Genomic DNA, 23,195 nt, shown 5'->3' on the forward strand with positions numbered 1-23,195 from the left:
TAGTTGAAAAATTTCTAAATTTAGTGAAAACTCTGAACACACAGGTTCAAGGAGTGCAACAAAACTTAAGAAGAAATATGAAGAGAACCCCACAAAGGCACATAAAAATTAAATTGCTGAAACCGGGGTGTAACAATCCTAAATGAATATGCGTGTAGTAAAAGCTTCAAAATCCATGAAGCAAAACTGATAAAATTGAAAAGATAGATAAATGTATTGTTGTTGGATACATTTATAAGGTTGTAGATTTCAACTGTCTTTTGTCAGTAATGGATAGAACAAGTTAAAAAATCAATGAGGATATAGAATACCTAAATAACATTATCAGATGGATTGATATTCACATTCATTGAGCCCTCCACCCAACAAAAGCAGAATATTCTAGTCCATAAACAAGTCTTAATACATTTAAAAGATTGAAAGTGTATTCTCTGACCACAGTAGAATTAAACTACAATAACATCAAGAAAAATCCCCAGATATTTGGAAATTAAACAAGATGCTTCTCAATAACCCATGTGTTAAAAGCAGTCACAACAGAAATTAGGAAATATTTTGAACTCATAAAAATAAAACACAGTACTGGCAATTAATTGAGATAAAATCTTGTGAAGTGAGAACATGCTTCTGATGTGCAGGTTCCTTTAGCATGGTACTGTGCAAAGTTAGACGGCCCATATATATTGAGAATTGTTAGATGCAGCCAAAGCAATGCGTAGAGGAATATTTATAGCACTTAACCCTTATATTAGAAAAGGAACATCTGAAATGAGTGACTTACATTTCTAACTTAAGAAACTGAGAGAAAACATAGAGCATAGTAAACCAAAGTAAGGAAAACAAAGGGAAAATATAAACCAAAGCAGAAATGAATAAAATAAAACTCAGAAAAACAATAGCAGAAATCAGACTGAAATCTGATTCTTTGAAAAAGCCAGTAAAATTGATAAACTTGTAGCTAGAGTGATTAGGAGGGGAAAAAAAAGATATAAATTACCAGTAGCAGAATATTTCTGTACATATACTACAGATATTAAAAGACTAATGAGGGAATATTATGAATGATGTTATGCCGACAAAATTGATAATGTAGATGAGATGGGGAAATTCATTAAGAATAAAAGCTACTAAAAATTGATAACCTAAATTACCCTGTATGTATAAAGAAATTAAATTTGTAGTCTAAAACAGTTCAACAGTGGAAATTTACTCCCACAGAGCTCATGGATGAATTCCATCAAACTTGTAAGGAAGAAATTACACAGACTTCCAGACAATTGAAGATGAAGGAACACTTCCTAATTCATTTTTATGAACCCAGCATTACCTTGATACAAAAATTAGGTACAGATGTTATAAGAAAATGAAATTACAAACTAAATATTTCCCATGAATGTAGTTTCAGAAATTCTTAGCAAACTAAAAACACATTTTATACAGCAGTATCTAAAGAGGATACTATGACTGTGTTAGGGGGAATAATGCCTACCAAGATGTCCCAATTCCTAATGCCTGGAATGTTAATCTTATAGCAAATTTGAATTTACAGATGTGATTAAGTTAAGGATTTTGAGATAGGGAAGTTACAGTGGATACTACAGGTTGGCCAGTTACAATCACAGGGGTCCTTAGTAAGAGGCAGTCCAAAGATCAAAGAAGTAGTGGATGTGACCACAGAAGCAAGTGATTGTAGTAAGGGGGAAGTGTTCAGACCCAAAGAATGTAGGCAGCTTCCAGAAGCGAGAAAAGGTAAGGAAATGGATTTTCCCCTAGAGCCTGCAGAAGGAACCAGCCCCATGAGGTTAGTACTGTAAGACTCCAGAATTATATATAAGAGAATAAATTTGTGTTTATGCCACCAGGCTTGTGGTAATTTGTTACAACAGCAATAGGAAATTAGTGTGATAACCTGTCGAAAAGCAAGAGTTGGTGTAAAGTTTAACTATCAATATAAATAATCATATTTATACTATAAAGGAGAAAAGCCATATAATTATCTCAGTAGGTGCAGAAAAAGCCTTTGACAAAATTCCATCCTCATTTATGATAAAGCTCTCAGCAAACAAGGAATAAGAGAAAACTTCCTCAGACTGATACAGAGCATCTATTAAAGAAACTTCTTTAATGTCACATTTAGTGCTGAAGAGATGTAGTGCTTTCTCCTTCTGATTTGGAGAGAGAGAGGCAAGGTTGTTCTGTGCTGCTTCTACAGAACATAGTCCTGGAGGACCTAGCCTGTGTAATAAGGCAAGAAAGAAATGAAAGGCCTACAGCTTGCAAAGGAAGAAGTAAAGCTGTTTTTATTTACACATACAGGATCATGTATCTAGTAAATCCTGAGCAGTCTATGAAACTACAGAACTATGTGAGTTTAGGAAGGTTGCACTCTACAAAATCAATTATCTTTCCATATATTTCTCTGGTAGCAATGAACAGCCAGAAATTGCCACTTACAGTAGCACCAGAAATACTGCTTGGGGATAAATCTGATGAAGGAATTGCAAGACCTAAATGTTGAAAATTTGAAAACATCAGTAACTTCAGTCACAGTATGTTTTAGTTTGTCCAGCATAGGTCCAAGGGTAGTCCTTTTATATGAAGATCCATGTGATATACATACTGGAAAATTTTCTAATACAGTTTTTTTTGTTTTTTCCCCGTTCTTTGTATTTTCTTCATTCTGGGGTTCTTCCTGTTTGATTGTCTTTTTCTTTTTCTTTCTCTTTCTCTTTTTCAAGTTTATTTGTTTTGAGAGAGAGTGTGAGCAGGGAGGGAGGGAGGGAGAGAGAGAGAGAGAGAGAGAGAGAGAGAGAGAGAGAGAGAGAGAGAGAGAGAATCCCAAGCAAGCCCTGGCTCCAGCATAGAACGTGATGTGGGGCTCAGACCCATGAACCTGAGGTGAAACCAAGAGCGTAACCCACTGCGCTACCCAGGTGCCCCCCTGGTCGATTTTCTTACTCTGTTCTCTACATCTCTGAACCTTCTGTTTCCCATCTTTTTATTTGTCATTGGTGCAGTCTGTCTAATTTCTTCAGATTTGTCTTTTCCTATGTGAATTCCTTCTACTCTTTAACCTGTTCATTGCATGTGTAAGTGCCTGGAGGTTTTGTTTACTTTGGTGTAAATTTTGAGTTTGACTTCCTGTCTCCTATTCAGCAGGATTCGGTTTTGTTTTCAATTGGTGCTTTTGGTTGTTTGGTGGCCACAGGGTTTTCAACTGTCCTGGACTAGGATTTATACTGATTTCTCTTGAGAGCCTGTACTGTGTAGTTTAAATTCAGATGCCACAAGTGCGGTATCTGTTTCTTAACAGTGACTTGTCCTGCCTCCCTAACCTCAGCTGACAAGAGTTTTACTTCTCTACGATGGCAGGAAAGGCCACTTTCTGTAGACCCCTAGCTTTGCTTTTTCTCATCATTTTTTGGACCTTGGAGATTTTCCTTTTTCACTCTTGCATTTAGTTACATATTAGATATTTTTACAAATTCTGTTTTCTCCAGCATGTTCTTGTATTTTGAGTGAGAAAAAAGTCCTGTCTTTGAGCATAGTGTTCCATGGTTTTGGAAGTTGCTTTTTTTTATTTGTTTTTACATCAGTTATAAGATTAGTTTCACTTGTTTATCTTTTTTTAAAGATTTTATTTTTAAGTCATCTCTAAACCCAACGTGCAACTCGAACTTACAACCCTGAGATTCAGGGGTCAAATGCTCTGCCAGCTGAGCCAGCCAGGCATCCCTCATTTGTTTATTTTTACCATACAGGTTTTCTTTTTTTGTGTGTGGAGGTGACCTCTGTGTGAGACTCTTATTTCCAGATTGTTGGTCCTCGTTTCCTTCAAAATTTTTAGTATTTTAATAAAAGAGTATATTTATTTATTTATCTATCTATCTTTCTATCTATCTATCTATCACAAAAACATGTCACTTTCAAACCAAGTTTATCTTTGAATGAATTGTGGCAATTTTTGAGCGTATTTAAATTCTTTTGTTAAGACACACCATCCCAAAGAGTTCAGTTCATTCTTGGCACTGAAGATGATGATGAAGAGCACATTCCGCATGACCTCTTTACGGAAATGGATGAACTGTGTTACAGAGATGGAGAAGAGTACGAATGGAAAGAAACTGCCAGGTAGTAATACTGAGTCTCAGTATTTAGTTGGCTTTTCTTGATTTCTTCTTGTAATGTAAATATAATGAATTTATGAGCTACCTGGTGCTTTGAAATACCGAGCAGAGAATTTCCTCGTGTCTGGAAGTTATATCTTCAGTGTATCTCTTAATTCTCAAAGTTCGTTTTCTTAAGGGATACTTTAATACAGCACAGAAGGCAATTATGTTAATTGTACTTTCTAATGTCTTTGATTAGAGAAATACATTTGAAAAAGTCATGGTCCCGCTGCATATTTTCAGTTTAAAAGAGAATTAGAAGTGGAAGCTATGGCAATTCCACAGCGGGTCACTGTTGCGATAGAGTAGGAGGAGGAGCTGTAAGGTAACCTGGGAGGATAGACACTGTGGACTATTAGTTTGATTTGCAAAGATGTGTCTGTAGCCAAATTTTGTGGTTGGTGGTGGTGATCTTTGTTTATCTTTAAAAGAACAGGTTTATGTGTTTCATATTAAAAGAAGCAAATAGTAAGGATTTCATTATTTCTAATCCTCATTATTTATAAAATATTTTTTATGTATTACACATTTCAGATGGCTGAAATTTGAAGAGGATGTTGAAGATGGCGGTGACCGGTGGAGTAAACCTTATGTGGCAACTCTCTCTTTGCATAGTCTTTTTGAACTCAGGAGTTGCATCTTAAATGGAACAGTCATGCTGGATATGAGAGCAAGCACTCTAGATGAAATAGCAGGTTATAGTAGTCTGCCTTTTTTAATATTTAATTTGCACTGCAATTAGAGGTATTTAAGTTAGGGAAATGTGGTGGAATTTTAGACCCTTGATTTAGTAGCTCTGTGTTGAGTTTCCATCCTGTGTGGGACCACATGAGGAGTACACATATAAGAACACCTTTTGTCTTTAATGGAGTTTAGGAGATTGAGTTAGACAGTCCTAACTACAGTACCAGCAAGAAAGTGACTAGTGCCGTAAGTGGGATATGCGGTCTGTTTCGGGAAATGTAGAGAAAAGAGCTTTTGTTTCTTCAAGTTTTGGACGAAGGTATCTGGGGAGGATCCACAAGTACATTAAATGTATTACCTATTTTTAGACTGAACACATGGGAACAAGGAACAGGTGGTACAAGGAAAAAGAAAGTAATCTAAGGAGGAGGAAGAAAAGGAAGAAAGGTCTAGAAAGTATAGAGAGGTATGAATTTCATATCAAAGTCAGTTCCCTGTGAATGTACAGATTTCTTGAGTACGAGACGTTTACTTTGGCTTTGCAGTGATTGCATAATACAATGTAATATTTTCATTATTTACAATGTAATGTTTTATAATCCAGGGTCCACTTGTATGCCAGTCTCTAGTCATTGTGTTAATGTTACAGTTTACCTGCTAGGTAGGTTGATTCCAGTTTTCTGTTAGAGGACTCTTACAGGTTTCAAAACTTGACTCTTTACCTCAAATTAGTGGCACTGTTTAAAAAAAAAAAGATATAGATAGATATATATTTATTTATAGGTTAAAAGTAGTTACAAATATAGTTATAAAAATAGTCCAGCCCCTACAATAAGGTATCATATGGCATTACATCAATTCCCCCCACCGGCTTCACACCCCGATGTACTCATCTTCCTAGAATTTATTGCTTCATGATATTTTACCTTTCCATTTGCTCACTGGTATTTCTACCTCTGGAAGAGTGAGAGCAGAAACTTGATCTGCTTAGTTAAATGCTGTATTTCCAACATGTAATAGGCAAATAGTTAATTACTGAATGAAGGAGTCCAGATATCCATCTATAGTTTTGATGAAAAATATGAAGCGAAGCAATAAAATACCTTCATGTTTTAGGAAGCCAGTATTATTGAATATTCACTTTAATAGAATTGTGTCCATAGCAGGAAAGCACTTCCAACCACAGGGAAGCTAGTAGTGTGGCCCCTTTATAAATAAATAACAGGACTTATTAAAATAAGGGTCTCCTTGTAACTTGTTTATTTTCCTTAGATAATGTTCATATTTATCTTATGTGTACATTATACAATATCAGGAGAGAATAATACTTTCTAGAACTATTTAAAGATCTTGTTTTTCAGTAAGGTTCCACTTACAATTTATTGCTTACTCTGTGTTACAGTCATCCAAGTGTTAGCTTCTTTAATAACAATGGCTGCTATCTTTATTTTTCTTTCAATAGATATGGTGTTGGACAACATGATAGCCTCTGGCCAACTGGATGAGTCCATAAGAGAAAATGTCAGAGAAGCTCTTTTGAAGAGACATCACCATCAGAATGAGAAAAGATTCACCAGTCGGATTCCCCTGGTGCGATCTTTTGCAGATATAGGCAAGAAACATTCTGACCCTCACTTGCTTGAAAGGAATGGTGAGATAAGTTGTGGCATCCAATTTTCGCTAACCCTTCCGCTCTAACAGCATTCCAGTCTAGTACAGTCAGTATTTGGGAGAAGAAAGATATTTCTTGCAGATAATTCTGTGGGTCATTTTAGTATCCCTTTTATTCTTTTTAAACAATAATGTTATCTTTGTATTTAAAACATATCCTTTCTAAAATACCATTCTTGACAACGTGACCATTAATCTGTAGAAATCACTTAGATGAAAAAATTTAAAATTCACTCTAGTTAAAATGGCACATTTAAGTATTGGTGACATACAGAACACTGTCACTATAGCTAATCCTGAATTCCTTCTTCCTATTTATTTTGCTTTTTTGTTTTTGTCAAGACTTCTCGTATAATAGATGAAGGAGGCATAAATTATGATCTGTAAGTTTGATCTTCTTAAAATTCCAAGTCTTGGGTTTAAACTTTTATTATCTGTTTTCGAGTTTTTCATAGTGATTTTTCTCTTCATTTCCTGAGTTTACTTTATTTGCTGCACAGAAACAAGTGTTCTGGCATTGTTTTGATGATTTCACTGCCCTTTATTTATACAGTTTGTGCAAGTTTTTATGGATGTTTTGTTCTTATGCTAGGGATGACCTCCCCGATGTCCTCCTAACCTCTGAGGGTGGCACGGACCCACATGTTCCAGCTCTCTGCCCTCACTCGTGGTCTGGTAGTGGTCATGTGGGGATACAGCAGTGTTCTTGTAGCCGGTTACCTCTGTCCCTGTTTTAAGACTGGAGCGCCCAGAGGCTTTGCCTCCCTCTTTTTAAAGTAGAAGAATACAGCCCTGGGGTTCTATTTTGGCTCTCAGAAGAGAGCTCTGAAGACAGTGACTCTGAAAAACCTACATACAAAGGGTTGGAGTTGCTTATGAGGGTCGTTCTTCCCTCTAGCTGCTGCCATTACTCAAGGCCTAAAAGGATTAGAGTGAAGAGGAGTGCAAGATGGGCCACAGTGTCTTTCTGCTCCTCCTTTCTGTCCCGGCAGTAATAGTATGGCTTTTAAGTGTTCTCCAAACAGCCATTGGTGATGGGATTTAATACATCTGAAGTTTGACAGTAATCGTCTTTTGCAGCTCAGTGTAAACATACTCAAGACCATCTTCTGAGCGTTTGACCATTAGAACTCTTTTTAATCTGTTTAAGGTTATGCCTCTGTATACGTAAGTGACCCTAAGAATAAAAGAAAGAATTAACACTTACTTCGGGGCATAAGTGTAATTTTAAAGCAAGCCACCTGTGTCACATTTTACCTCTCGTTTTCATCTTTCATGTAGTGTATACTCTCAACTTTTGGGAAATGAGTTCATTTACTCAGAGAGACCCTATTGGATCTTTTTTCCTCATGTGGATGGTTCCTGATGATTCCCTGATTGTCATTTGGTTCCTTTTAATCGTAACACAATGGCTGTTTTCTTTTAAATGCCGTTTTAGCATGGACATTCTGTTATTTTGTTGTGTTATAGCTGTAAGCTAACAGTTTTTCTGCATGTAGCTTTTGTTTTAAACTAAATGGTGGTGGTTTGTTGATTCATATGTCTTGAGATCTCTTGAGTATTTGGCTTTGATAACTTAGATCATATGGGATTGTCTGTCATACCATATTTTTCCTAAAATCAGTGTTATTTTACTAAGGTACATGTCATAGAACACGAGGTGTTTGAAATATAAATATATATGACCTTTGGAAATATGCTAGACTTATTTCGTTATTGCCATTGTTGGTGAGAAATACTTTATTATCTAGCTGGATTAAACACAATTGTATTATTTAATCGTATCTGCTGTATTAGAAATGGAGGCATATTTCAGGACATGTGTTAATATCTTTAGAGAGCGCAAGAATATCCTTTCAAATCGGCACTATATTTTTATTTTTAAAAAATGCCTATAATTTGTCTTATGTTTTAGAATTTTACCTGGGAGCACTACCAGTAGATGATGCTCTACTAATATGAAGATTTGATATCAACTTTAAGTTAAGAGTTATTAGCTAATGTCGACTTTTATTGTGAGAGATAATTGTCTGTAGCAGTTCGGTCCAGTTTAGGAAAAATACACTGAATATAAGCTATCAGTACTTGTAAGTTTTGTTTAGGGTTTTATTTCTTGGATTATTCTTAAATCGTATTCTCATTTGCTGTTTATTATTTATCAACTTTGCATTGATATTGTTTTTTTTTTAAAAGCTATATGATTGGGCATTGTAATTACTAACAGAATATTCCCCTGCCCAGTCTGTCATTTGCATTGTTTTGTATTTTTTGTTTTGTTTTTTTGGATACACCTTCAGGGAATGAATGGTAATTTCAGCAACTTTTCAGTGACTTTCTCACATTTAGAACTCTCATTGCCATGCTAACTCTGATAGCATGGATTTCAAATTTGGGGCTTCGGAGCTTGCAGTTTACATTGTAAATTGATTTTGTGAGAGTGTGTGTGTGTGTGTGTGTGTGTGTGTGTGTGTGTCTCAATTTGCCTTCTGCAGCGAACTTCATCGTGTTTCATTTATTTGTTTTGTCTCAGGGGAAGGCCTGTCAGCCTCCCGCCACTCTTTGCGAACAGGCCTGTCCGCCTCAAACCTTTCCCTGAGAGGAGAGTCGCCTTTCTCCCTTCTTCTCAGTCATCTTCTTCCTTCTTCAAGAGCTGGAAGCCCTGCAGGCTCAAGGTGTCCAACCCCAGTACCCACCCCTCAGCACAGCCCTCCTTCCAGCCCTAGCGTCAGTCGCCCGACCTCCAGAAGTTCCCAGCAGAGTCAGCCTCAGGCCCCAGAGCTGCTGGTCTCACCTGCCAGTGATGCTGTCCCCACAGTAGTAATTCATCCACCCGAGGAAGACTCGGCAGCGCCCACAGGCCAGGAGCAGAAGGCTGAGGACAATGTTGGCATGACTCCAGGCAACTATTCACACCCTCCGTGTGCGGTGCCCCCTGCCGCTGCCTCTCTTGCACGTGGAATGCCTCTCAGCACGGAGCTTTAGCAGCAAATGTACCTCATGCTTACAACTTCTTTGACTTGTGCATGGTTTGTTTTCCTTATAGCGTATGGTAGAAGGGAGCGTGATTCTTAGAAAATTTTAACCTCCGAAGCGACTCCAAAAAAGATGTAGCCCTTTCAAGAATTTTCAGATGTTTTACAGGTCAGGGCATTTGGATAGTTCAGAAAAACGTAGGAATTTTTTATTTTTTAAATTTTTTTTTTTCAACATTTTTTATTTATTTTTGGGACAGAGAGAGACAGAGCATGAATGGGGGAGGGGCAGAGAGAGAGGGAGACACAGAATCGGAAACAGGCTCCAGGCTCTGAGCCATCAGCCCAGAGCCTGACGCGGGGCTCAAACTCACGGACCGCGAGATCGTGACCTGGCTGAAGTCGGACGCTTAACCGACTGCGCCACCCAGGCGCCCCAAAACGTAGGAATTTTTATAAGCAATCTTTCGATTTGCCGTGATTTTTAAAAAACGGTGGCTTTTCTTCTTGTGCGCTTCATTCATGATGTGATGAACGCATGTCGGACATGAGTTGCATGAGGTGATATGCCTCTTAATCTACTGTCCCGTGCTTTTATCAGAGTGCGGTGTATTTTAATCTTCCTGACACAAATAGGATCGAATGTTCTCTTTCTCATTTTGTCTCTGAGAAGATTGAAGTTCTCCAGTGGCTACCTGGAATCATCATGATTTTAAGGCTAGTTTTATATTTGGAATAGTCTTTAATTGTTCTCTGTTGAATGCTGTATCTATCTTTAATCCAAATACACCTTGAAATTTTCAGGACCTGTAGTTGTGGCTATAGCGATCCTATAGTCGTAGCGAGGATCTCTTTTTGTCTGTGAATTAGAAAAATTATTTCTTAGTGGGTAAAAGGGGCATAATTCATCTACGGTTATATATTATGGTAATATTGGCTCTCTGTAATATATTGGTTATACATATGTTTAAACATCTATATCTTTCCACCCAGTTTATATAAAGAAGTCTCCTTTAGTAACTACTTCTTACTGACAGCTAAGCGTATGACATAGGAATGCTAGCTACTGGTTTTCATCACACAGGTATTAATTACTGCATTTTTCCATAATACTGATAACACCTAACACTTCACTGATAGCTTACGTTTATTATATTGGCCTACTTAATGTCTAGGCAAAGTGGTGGGAGTTAGGTGGATACACCCATCTTCAGAAACCTCAGACTCAGAAAAGTTAAATAACTTCCCGAGTCATGCAACTAGTAAGTGACAAGCCTAAGTCCTCCGACAAAATCCTCATGGTCCTACCACTAGATGACAGACTTCTCTGTATTGAATTTCCCCAAACATACCAAGTATGTTTCATCAAGGCTCATTGTAGTTGCCAAAATGTATATACTTTTAGAAATAAAAAGATGGGAGTAAGGTGGATAAATCATTGTAACATTAATTATGATGACAGTTACAGTTACTATTGTTTAATATTGTTCCACACACAGTGGCATAATGATATATTAAATATATCGTATTTATAATTCTAACAATTTGATGAGGTTCATCCCTGTTTTACAAATGAAGAAAACAAAGACATTAAAGGTATTAAGATCATACCATAAATGACCAGAGCAAGGAATTGAACTCAGATCTATAATATTTCATTGTAGATTTTGGTACTCATAGAAAATGCATAATGAGGGAACTGAACAAAAAGAAAGAAATAACTAGAATTATTTACTTGGAAATAATTAGCACTCTTTTTTATTTTATTTTTCCTTAAAAAAATCTTTTTTGACTTTTTTTTATTTTTGAGAGACAGAGACAGAGTGCGAGTGGGGAGGGGCAGAGAGAGAGAGCGAGACATAGAATCCGAAGCAGGCTCCAGGCTCTGAGCTGTCAGCACAGAGCCCAGTGCGGGGCTCGATCTCATGAACCGTGAGATCATGACCTGAGCCGAAGTCAGACGTTTAACCAGCTGAGCCTCCCAGGCACTGCTTTTTTAAAAAAATAAAATTTTGGGGGGCACCTGGGTGGCTCAGTTGATTTAACCATCTGACTTCGGCTCAGGTCATGATCTCACAGTCTGTGAGTTCGAGCCCTGCGTTGGGCTCTATGCTGACAGCTTAGAGCCTGGAACCTGCTTCAGATTCTATGTTTCCCTCTCTTTCTGCCCCTCCCCTGCTTGTGCTGTCTCTCTTTCTCTGTAAATAAATAAATAAATAAATTTCTTTCTTTCTTTCAAAAAATGTTTATCAGCACTTTTAATTACAAGGAACCAGCAGATTCCATGGACACTGTCAGCGCAGAGCCTCATGTAGGGCTCGATCTCACAAACCATGAGATCATGACCTGAGCCAAAATCAAGAGTCAGATGCCTAACTGACTGAGCCACCCAGGCACCTTGAACAAAAGTGATTTTAAAGTTAATTCCTTGCATTTGTTTTTACCTGTATCTAGGCATTAACACTCAGCATTTCTTGTTTTACCAGCTTCTATGAGGAGCTATAAATTCTCTATAGTAACTAGGAGGTGACATATGAGTTCACAGTGGCTTGTTAGGCCATATTGTTAACGCGATAAAAGTAGCAATTACCTGAAAATCGAGGAACATTATTAAGCTGCTTTTCCTCCTTTGCTAAAAGTATGCCTTGAGATTTAAAGAAAATAAATTAGAATGGAGGGAAAAGAGGGAATTTCTAGAGGTAAGAAAAAGCTCCTAATTACTGTTTAAGAAGACATCTACAGAAGGTATGTAATTAAAATAATAGGGACAGCTATATGTTATTCCCTTGTTTAATTGCCTTTGGTGCTTCAAGTACCTAGAAACTCTGGTTGAGTGTCCTTGAAGTCTGATGTTATGTTACAGGAGGAAGGTGGCCTCAGTATCATTTTGGACAGGGAACGAAGTTATTTTCCTAACAGTTCCATTTTAGAGACTAACTACATGTAAAAGAGTTAAGCTGTTTTGTAGTATTTGCAACAGTCTTCTGACTTTCAGCCGTGGCGTTATTGACATTTTGGGCTGGACATGCCTTTGTCATAAGGGGCTGTCCTGTGCAGTGTAGGATGTCTGACACCATCACTGGCCTCTGTTCACTAGCCGCCAGCTACACTCCCTAGTTGTGACGACCAAAAATGTCCCTACGTCTTGCCAGATGTGTCCCGGCGGACAAAATCTTCTCACTTTGAGCACCTCTGCTCCAACTCCTTTTTTTTTTTTTTTTCTTTTTAAGGTTTTAAAATGTTTATTTTTGAGAGAGAAACAGCATGAGCAGGGGAGGGACAGAAAGACGGAGACACAGAATCCTAAGCAGGCTCCAGGCTCTGAGATGTCAGCATGTTTCACCGGCTGAGCCACCCAGGCGCCCCCCCCTCCCCCAACTACTTTATTTTCAAACCTTTAGTGACAGAAGACTCTGATATCTTTATCTTTCTCCAGTTAGATATGCTGTTGTGAGAAAAAAATGTAAGGGCAAAATAATAGATTTACCAAACTATGATTTTTAAATCCGAGTATTGATTTTATATATACATACATTGCTTCTTCTTTTAAGAAAATACAAAGAAATTCAGTCTTTCTATCTGCGCTAATGATACTTTTAACTTTGGGGAATTTACTCACTTAATCCTGAGCACCAGAAATTTACTGCACAGACGGGGAGACTTCCTTTACTGATTGAGGAAACAGCTTTATCTTAGCTGAGACTGTGAAGGACTATGTAGACAAGATCATGGTGAACAGCTCTAACTTGTACTTGGCATGCCCATTTTAATAGGTTCCGGATGACCAGGTTAACCTAGCCGAATGACTTCGGATCATGTTCCGGCTTTATCAGTATGGGTTCCTCCTCATTTCTTCTTCCCCTTCCCACTGTGTCCTTACGTTCCCCCCATGGTCTTATCCCGCTCTTCTCTCCGGAAGCCGGTGGCTGAGGCAATTCTGGGGAATTGCACATGTTTTCTTTTGATTATGCATCTGTGGATATAATACATTTAGTAGTTAGAAGTATATGTACTGATGTTTATGTGCAGCTGCCGCCAAGGCCTTAATGGTATTCTTCATTTTCCTGTATGGAAGTCAGTGGAAGCCACTGAAAACTACGGGTCAGCTTTTTTTTTTCCACTTGGGCAGTGTATTTTAATAAAGGAATTAATAGAGGAACGGACCTTGTTCTGGAAGTTTAGAGACAAAGGTCAAAGAAGAGGGATCACAATAACTTGGCTAAGCTAAGGTGGTGAGAAAGGAGCTAAGTTTTAGGAAGTAGTGTTTATTTCAGAATTGTTTAACACTTCCAGAGCATCTAGCTAAATAGTTTGCGTATGCCTTTTTTTTAAGGTTTTATTTTTAAATAATCTCTACACTGAGTGGGGAGCTGGAACCCATGTCCCCAAGATCAAGCATCACACACTCCACCTACTGAGCCAGTCAGGCGCCCCAATAGTTTGCATATGCTTTTTATACTTCCGGTTTTGGGTCACGGCAACATTCTGTGACAGAGAAGGGGGTATCAAGAAACGTCCTTGGTCATTGAGGTTAAGCAGTAGGCCCAGATGACTTGGTTTCAGTTACTAGTTACAGTGTGTTTCAGAAAAATGAAAATTCCATTAGATGCATCAGATGTAGCCCATGTGCTTACAGTTCAGGCGCTTCACTAATACCAACTTTAAAGTTTATAGGATTTAAGCACAAACTGCTTAACTGGATTTCTGTGGATCACTAGATTGTGGTGAGTGGCAGAGTTAAAGTTAAGTCAAGTCTGTTGTAATTCACTCCAGCACCTTTTCTCCTGTGGTACTCTGTGTTTGGGGCAAGATTATATATTCTTGAACTAGAATATCCTGGGTGTTTTTGAAAAAATGAGATACATTTTATGGTAGAAATCTGTGTTACATACTTGATAAAGACTGAGATTGGAACTTTTTGCAAAATTCATAGTGGTAATGATAGGGTATAGGCTACAGGTTATTTTTAGGTTATTTTATTGTGAAATATTGCTGCTGAATGTTACTTGAAGTGAGCATTCTAATGATTGCACATTTATCTACTGTTTGTAATCCAAACAAGCTAATTTTACAGGTTTGTCTGAGTCTTAGTTTTAGTGAGTTGAAGTCACATGGCTACCAAGTGGCAGAGAGTGCTGCTTTCTTTTTTTTTTTTTTTAATTTTTTTAAATGTTTGTTCATTTTTTGAGACACAGAGTGCAAGCGGGGGAGGGGTGGAGAGAGGAGACACAGAATCCAAAGCAGGCTCCAGGCTCTGAACCGACAGCACAGAGCCTGATGGTGGGGCTCGAACCCACAAACTGTGAGATCATGACCTGAGTCAGAGTCGGACTCTTAGCGGACTGAGCCACCCAGGTGCCCCAGAGAGTGCTTATTTCAACACAGATATGTTTGACTATAAAACCCTTAGTCTTTGTATTTATATTGTAAAAACATTGCTACTATCTTTCCAAGTTCTATTTCTTAGGAATAATGGCAGGAGGCAGCACATAAATACTACCTGAGAAATGAAATTGTTGAGGAAGTTGTTACGGTGGATTTCTGAGTCGCATCTAGGGTTTCTCAGAAAGTAAACGATGTCACTCATGTCAGTGTGCCACGTGCAGTGCGATTCGCGTGTATGTTAGTTGTGTTAGAAGCGTGTTCCCCAGGTACTCGTAGTGTGAGCTGACCCAGATCTTCCATCTTCTGTGCTCCTCACCTACTCACATTTTTTTTTTCTTGTTGGCAAAAGACCACCGTTTTCGTACATTCCAGTTATTTTAAATGTTACAATAAACAGCCTCATTGTTGCTTAAAATGTTACTCTGGTCTTGCTCGTACGGTACTAACACCTGGCACTTTTTTTTTTTTTTTTTAACCTTGCACATTTGCTTTTGATAAATTATCACTTTCAGGATATGAGCAGAGTCCATTTAGAAAGTGAATTTCCTCCTTACTAATTGGGATTTTGTTGTTGTTGTTCTTAAATTCAAATTCAGGTGTTTTGGCCTCTCCACAGTCTGCACCTGGAAACTTGGATAATAGTAAAAGTGGAGAAGTTAAAGGTAATGGAAGTGGAGGAAGCAGAGAAAATAGCACTGTTGACTTCAGCAAGGTAATTCTGTCGCTCACTGTAAATCTTCATAATCATCCTTATTGAGAAAATCACTGGCAATGTGGCTTTATTAGCGCTGATGATGATAATATTTTAATAGGTTGGTGTTTATAAGCCTGCATGTGATGCTTGTGATATGTAACTTAAGTTCAGAAATTATGAGAAGGGTAATAGTCCAAGAGCATTTGAATGACTTTGTTCACTAGTTTCAGGAATCTTGACAAAAGACTATCTGAATAATATGGGATTTCCATCTATACCTACCCATAGATGAAACTTCAACACCTTTTGAATTACAGTCATTTGTTCTGGGGCTGCCCCCCACTGGAAAGATTAATTTTGGGAATGATGTTATAGCACTGGCGGTTCAGCCTTTTCTTGGCTGTAATAAGATCCCAGAATTACTGTCTTAGGGTGTCAGTACTTTCTGGAATGTCCCTGGGAGACATAATCGGCGTTTGCCCGTGGGTAGGTAAAGGCATGGATTTAAAAACAACTCCCCTGTCTGAACTATGATTTTTTTGTTTTGGTAGATGAGTATTTAGATGAAATAGAAAAAGAAAACTTCAAAATTTCAAAAGAGCAGGGCAAGAAACTCCCAAGTTCAAATTACAGTGGAATATAAAGCATACTCTCTGAGTACTGCTTCTGAATCGTTGATTCTGTGTGGCTGTTACAATTTTTTGATAGTATCAGTTTGCTTGCTATAAGATGCTCTCTATGTTAACATTGTTGTATCCAATTTAAGACTTTTAATTAAATACAATTATTTCAAGTAAGATTCATTTTTCTTAGGCTTTTTATTTTATGGTGCAAAACCTGTAAATCGCATTTTGCAGAAGAGGAGTGCCAATGATGGTTTGCCTTGTAGCTTTCCTTGAGCTACTAGTTCTAAAATTACAAAAGGCCTTGCATAAGGTACGTTAACTTATGCAGAAAGGCTACCGTATTTTTAATCCTTCCAGTCTAACTTGATCATGTTTTGACTGGTGCTTCTGTTGCTTCAAATGAGTGAGGAGTGTTCCGTAACTATGCTGCAATTTATCCTTGTTAAATGGATTAAATGTAACTTACATTATAGATCTCCTCTAGACATGGCAGGTGCCGTTTATTTTTGTTCCTCTGTCACAGTTTTACTTTTTTTTACTTGGCCTATCCTTGTGTACACCTTGTCTCCTGTCGGGCAGGAGTCTGCCTCCTGGCACTGTAGTTGTGGCACACTGGGTGTGGGACTCAAGAGGCCCGCTGTAAGTGCTGCTTTTATTTTTAATAGATAGCCCTGTAAGTGATTGTTTAGTGATGTGTGTGAAACTGCATATAAATGAAATTCCCATACTTTGATATTCTGTTTATAGCCTTTTCTTTGTAATTATACACAGACGACTAAATTTGATGTTATAGCACTGTCCTATGTCTATAGCGATAAATGGCTATTTATTTTAGTTTTAAATAAAAATAAAAACAACTTTTTCCACTTAATGAAAATACCGGGGAATACACAGAACGCTCTAAAATAAAAAGGACTTATAAAAAATATGTATAAAATACAAAGGGGCTAATTCATTTCTAAGATTAAGTAAAAATAATCATGAAATGAATATTTTTTAGCACTGTGTATAATTTCATGAACCATTGTTAGTTTGTGAGCTATATTTTTGTCCTTCGTAGTTTTTAATGAATAGTGCTATAATCACTGAAAATTTTCTCTAGTTTGTATGTTTGATAACTTAGATCTCTGAAGTAGTAAAGATTATGACAATTAAAACGGTTGGGAGCATTGTTTGGTAGATGTGTTTTGCTTGCTTTTTTGTATTTGTCTACTCCATTCTTTACATGTGTGGGGATTTTGGTGTTTATCCATTAGATCACCGGTTTTGATTAGCGAATAGTAGTCTTGAAAGCATTTTTTTTCTTTCTTATTTCCCTCAAAATAGAGTTATAAATGCCATGCAGATTTGATTTTTAATTATTATTTATTTGTCAATAGGTTGATATGAATTTCATGAGAAAAATTCCTTCAGGAGCCGAGGCATCCAATGTTCTGGTGGGAGAAGTAGACTTTTTGGAAAGACCTATAATTGCATTTGTGAGACTGGCCCCTGCTGTTCTCCTCTCGGGGTTGACTGAGGTCCCTGTTCCTACCAGGTAATGTTCTCAGCATGTCCAAAATCTGAAAAGTTTTATCTATTGATAAAAGGGATAAAAGCTTACTTTAATTAATATTTTCATTGCACTGGATGCTTTGACTAGTAGAGCATAAAAGAGTTCTCTTTCTTTCTGGAATTAAAAAAAAACAAAAACAAGAAGAAAGTATCCTTTGAAAAATACTTAGCTGGGGGCGCCTGGGTGGCTCAGTCGGTTAGGTGTCCGACTTTTGATTTCAGTTTGGGTCGTGATCTCAGGTCGTGAGATCGAGGCCTGTGTCGGGCTCTGGGCTGACAGTGGGGAGCCTGCTTGGGATACTCTCCCTGTGCCCCTCCCCTGCACTCTGTCTCTCTCTTTCTCAAAATAAATAAATAAACATTTAAAAAATAATACTTAGCATTTGTACCTTTATAAGAAGTTTGGTGTTTTAGGAGCTTTGGTTTAAAAGACATGGCTCAGATTCAGACAGATGTATTATGTCCTGTGGAGTCAGAATGGAGTTGAATCCGGAAAGGTCAAGTCTGACTTAATTTTTCATTTATAGAATGAGGATATGATTACTTCCTCATTGATGATTGATAAGTACCTCTGAATTAAGCAAAATGCTTTGTTCTGACCTGACCAAAATTTTCTGTTCAATATATGTAATTTAAAAAGGGGGAATATCCATAAGAATTAGCAAGTTGTGTTATAGAGGATAATCAGTTTGTTAGTTAACTGGTTTAATTATAAACTTAATTGTAAATAAGAGTAATTTTTAAAATCTTTAAAAAATCATTCATATAATATTAAATATGAAGAATTAATTGCCATTTGGTTGGAATACGTGTGCCTATTTTTAGTATGCTTTCCTGAGTTGCATTAGTGGTGCAGTGTTAAGGTAAGTGAGAAAAAATAATTCCATAGATTCGCACTTAAATTCTCATAAAGCAAGAAGGTGAATGCTTCCAATTTGGACAAGTGTGAATATTAATATTTTACTGTGGTGTTCATGAGGATGTGGTAGGCAGCTAAATGCTTTTTTATTTAGACACTTACAAATAAATAAAAAAATAAAATAATGTGAGGTTTGATGTTAAATTTGTGGAGCTATACATAAAAATTATTTTTCCTTCCATAGTCCCTTATTTACTCATTAGAGTCTTTATCCAGACTGTGGTTTGAGGGTTTGTGACTGTTTATTTGTACACACTGAATTTACTAGGCAAACCTTACTTGTAAGTATTTAATAGGATTGGTATTTACTCAATTTACTCATTTACCTTTTTTTCAATACAGATTAGATTAAATTATTTACTCAAATTCAAAAGGGTAAAGGGAATGGGAACTTCCCTTGAGTGTAGAACACTCAATTCTTGAATCACTCGTTTACCGTAAGGAGGATGGGGAGCAGGAGGTCGGTAGAAAGTTTATGAGTGCCTTGCCTAGTTTTGACATCTGCTTTAGTGTGAGTAGAGTTGTTGTCATTTTTTTTTCCGGTGATTGGTGTGCGGGGATGGAAAAGAGGGCTGAATGTGGTTTCCGTGTTTACATTGGAATGATTTCTTTATGACTGCCTGCGTTTAGGTTTGTATGTTATTTTTACTTAAGTCTGTGTATTTTAATGTTTCTTTAGGTTTTTGTTTCTGTTATTGGGTCCAGCAGGCAAGGCACCACAGTACCATGAAATTGGAAGATCAATAGCCACTCTCATGACAGATGAGGTAATTAAAATGCCCTATGAGGTGGACACTGTTTACGTGGTATATAATATAAAATCCCTTTGAAGTGGAATTTCAATCCTTTCGAAATGGACACTGAATGTAAAACATATGTCAATTACAGTTCTCTTTTTGTTCATAGTGAAGCTTAAAAAATTGTCCTTGCTGTCTGTACTCTTTTATTCACTCTTCAACCATTTACCTTTGGTAAGATCTTCAAGACCTTTCTGTCAAGATCACTGGATACTCTTTGTCCCCCAGCCCCTCCACATCTGAGATTATTGACTACCTTCTTGAAATTTTCTCCATCTTGGATTTCAGGATACCATTTATTTGGGTTTTGCTCAGGACTTTGTCCTTTCCCCTTTTCCTGCTTTTTTTCTCCATAATTTTTCTCTCCCATTTTTGAACCCCTTCATTGAGCTTGGCCTATATTGACCAGGACTTTTGTTTCTCTTTGGGGGAGAGCTTTGTAATCAGGTGTTAGACATGTCTGCCTTATGTCCCTAAGGCATCTGAAATTTCACATATCTGAACCTGACCTCCTTTCTCTGTCCTGTCTCAACCACTTAGTCACCAGATTCTACTGATTTACCTCAATGTGTTTTGCATTTAGTCTGCCATCTCCTTTCCATCTCCACGGCCATTTCTCTGGCTTGGACACTCTCACCCTTTTTTCTTTGGCAATTAACATGGACTTTATGGATCTTTCTCTTACAGTATTTTCCTCTACACTGCTAATAACATGCAGATTTGAATATATCGTTAATATCCAGATGTATCTTGCTATATATGTATGTTTATATTTAATTCTTGACCATTGTCTTCAAAGGGTTTCCCTGATCAAGCCTCTGCATATTTCTTGAAACTTTTATCCTACTACCACTACTCACCCTTCCTCCCCCATTTTTTTTCTGGCCACATTAGCTTCCTATTAGTTCTGATGATTTATGCTCATTTCTGCCTCTGAACAAATACAGTTGCTCTTCCCTTTGCCCAAGTGTCCTTCCATCACCCCATCCCACCATTTGCATGGTTTTTGTCTCATTTCATTCAGATTTCTCCTAGAGTGTTACTTCCTCTTAGACCTTCCTCGGTCACCCTTTTCTTCTCCATCAACTTTCTTTCCTTAACCCTGCTTTATTTTTATCAGAGTATTTATTATTACTTGCAGTTACATACTTATGTAATTACTTGTTTTGCTGTCTTTCCTTCTGGGGAAAAAAAAAAGAGTTCTGAATGCAGGGACTTTGCCTTATCTATGTCCAGTGCACTATCCACAGTGCTTAAAATTGTGCCCAGCAAATGGTAGGCAGACAGTAAATATAAGTGATCAAGTACCTGAATTTTTTAAGTAAAATATTTTGCAGATCCATGCTCATTTCTTAGGATAAATGACCCTAAAATGTCATAGAAATCGAAATGACATGCTACAGTATTATTTTATTCTGTAATGACTAGTAACCATTTCTCATCCAGAATACTCTTTTTAAAAAAGTTGTTCTGTCTTAATGCATCACTCTTTTCTTTTGTTGGTTGATTGCTATTAATTCATCTGATAATGCAATTAGTGGGTTACTTTTTATGGTTGTTACCCTGGGTGGAATGGAGACCTGCCTGGGATAAGAGTTTAGGTAATTACCTTTGTTTCAGATTTACTTGTAATATCTAGAGTAGGTTTACTATATGTAGAATTTTCTTTCTTCTTTAAAATCCTTTCACTCAATTTTTTTTTTTCTGTAGATTTTTCATGATGTAGCCTATAAAGCAAAAGACAGAAACGACCTCTTATCTGGAATTGATGAATTTTTAGATCAAGTAACTGTCCTACCTCCAGGAGAGTGGGACCCTTCCATACGCATAGAGCCACCAAAAAGTGTTCCTTCTCAGGTAAGATTCCACACAACCCTGTGAGTTGCTTTGTCCTAGTTAAAATATCTTTGGATAGGTTATACATTTTTATGATTCACAAATCAAAACTGTATAAACGGGTACACTCAGAGCGGTTGTGTCCCTGTCATGTTCCCTTTACCTTCTTACCCCTGTACCCACCTCCCGTGGAGCATCATTGTCCTTCTAGTTTGTATTCAGTCCAAGGGGATGCAAATATAGCCCTGTTTCCTCCTTTCTTACCAACATACCACATGTCCTGTTCTGCACCTTGCTTTTTTTTTTAGTATAACAGTATATCCTAGAGATGTGGATCAGAAGACATCTCGGAAATATGTCTTATTTTTCTCACAGCTCTGTTTTATTTCATTTATGGATATACTATAGTTTATGCTGTTTCTGGGCTCAGGTTGTCTTCAGTCTTTTCCTTTTCTAAGCCGTATCACAATATTTATATGCCAGTTTAGTCTTGTGCAGGTGTATCTGTAGTGTTGGTTCCCAGAAATAGGATTGCTGGCTCACGTGGAACCTTTTTTATAATTTTAGTAGATATTACCAGAATCCCTTCTTACTGGGTTGTGCTGTTTTGGACACCCACAGTGATGAATGCCTCTTTCCCTACAGCCTCGCTAACAGCGTGTTATCAAACTTTTGGATACTTGTCAGGTGGATAGGTATCTTTATCCTACTATGTCAGGTATTTTAAAGTGGTTTTCATTTACATTGCTATAATTAGTGAAATCGAATATTCCTGGATATATTTTGTTCATTGCAACCCCCCTGCTCCCGAAACACACAAAAACCACACCTTTTCCTAACATTTAAATCATTTGTTGATCCTTTGGAGTTTATCGTGGTGTATTATGTGGAATATGCACCTAGCTTTATCTTTTACCTACATTGCTGCCAGTTTGTTCCAGTTTATTAAAAAGTTGAGCATTACTCCCCTTGATTGGTGTTGTTGCCTTATCGTTTGGTAAATTTCCCTTTGCATTCAAGTCCTTCTGGAATTTCTTTTCCATTCCATTGGTCTCTGTTCATGGACCAATTCCATACTTTAATTTCTGAGGCTTTTTGGCATATTTTAATATCCAGTAGGTCTAGATTCATTCTTGACCCTTCTGTTACTCTTGCTTTCCTGAATTTTATTGGCTGTCTTTGTATATTTATTTTTCTAGGTAAGCTTTAAAATGAGCTTTTAATTTCCAGAGCTAAAACCTGATTTCTAAAAAACTGTGATGGCAGTTAAATTTGTAAATGAACTGAGGGAGAGTTGACATCTTTTAACATTGAGTCATTCAAGAACATGGTATGTTTCCCCCTACTTGTTTTCCGATTTCAAGTTAGTTTCTGTGTCCTTAAGGAATGCCATAAAATTCTCCTTTATCTATACTTTACATACTTGGTGAATGTATTCTGGGCATTTTATCTTTAAGGTCTGTATTGTAAATGAGGTTTTGTTCTGTTATATCTTCACTTTGTTACTTTTATATGTAAAGGCTCTTTGTTACTGAGTATTTCTTTTTTATTCTCCTCCCTTTCTGAGTTCCTTCATTGTATGTAATAGTTTTTCAGCCATGTCATCTGCAGTAAGATATTTTGATCCCTCCTTTTCTCCTTACAGCTCTAGTGTATTTTCTGTTGTCTGATTGTATTGGCTGAAATCTCTAGTAGTGTTGAGTGGCAGTTGACTTTAAATGGGCATTTCTTAATTTGTTCCCAACTATAGTTAGTGTCCCTCATGTTTCTTTCATTAAGTTACTGACATTGAAGTCAAAATACACATTTTATCATGCTCAGAAAGAATCCAATTAAAGTCTGTTTCATTGAGATTTTTAACGTAAGTGGATGTTAAATTTTTCAAATG

The 23,195-nt window shown here is 37.2% G+C and overlaps 1 protein-coding gene and 1 long non-coding RNA gene across 18 annotated transcripts in view; both read left to right on the forward strand.

Annotated features, from left to right (window-relative positions):
* Positions 1 to 23,195, forward strand: part of SLC4A7 (solute carrier family 4 member 7) — a 111,064-nt gene that overhangs the window by 48,308 nt on the left and 39,561 nt on the right. For 4 of the 17 annotated variants that reach the window (XM_058729672.1, XM_058729667.1, XM_058729670.1 and 1 more), the window contains exons 4-12: positions 3,993 to 4,131; positions 4,704 to 4,864; positions 6,316 to 6,504; positions 9,055 to 9,423; positions 15,478 to 15,593; positions 16,781 to 16,840; positions 17,581 to 17,738; positions 19,354 to 19,441; positions 21,182 to 21,328. In XM_058729672.1, coding sequence (XP_058585655.1) covers positions 3,993 to 4,131; positions 4,704 to 4,864; positions 6,316 to 6,504; positions 9,055 to 9,423; positions 15,478 to 15,593; positions 16,781 to 16,840; positions 17,581 to 17,738; positions 19,354 to 19,441; positions 21,182 to 21,328 — 1,427 coding nt within the window. The remainder of the gene's footprint in view (positions 1 to 3,992; positions 4,132 to 4,703; positions 4,865 to 6,315; positions 6,505 to 9,054; positions 9,424 to 15,477; positions 15,594 to 16,780; positions 16,841 to 17,580; positions 17,739 to 19,353; positions 19,442 to 21,181; positions 21,329 to 23,195) is intronic. The other 13 variants (XM_058729683.1, XM_058729679.1, XM_058729684.1 and 10 more) reach the window with 5 other exon arrangements.
* On the forward strand, positions 9,431 to 11,036 carry LOC131511718 (uncharacterized). Its single transcript, XR_009261687.1, has 2 exons — positions 9,431 to 9,682; positions 9,928 to 11,036. It is a non-coding gene; the product is annotated as an uncharacterized LOC131511718 (long non-coding RNA).

This window comes from Neofelis nebulosa, chromosome 5, assembly GCF_028018385.1.
Source record: "Neofelis nebulosa isolate mNeoNeb1 chromosome 5, mNeoNeb1.pri, whole genome shotgun sequence".
Taxonomy (NCBI): Eukaryota; Metazoa; Chordata; class Mammalia; order Carnivora; family Felidae; genus Neofelis; species Neofelis nebulosa.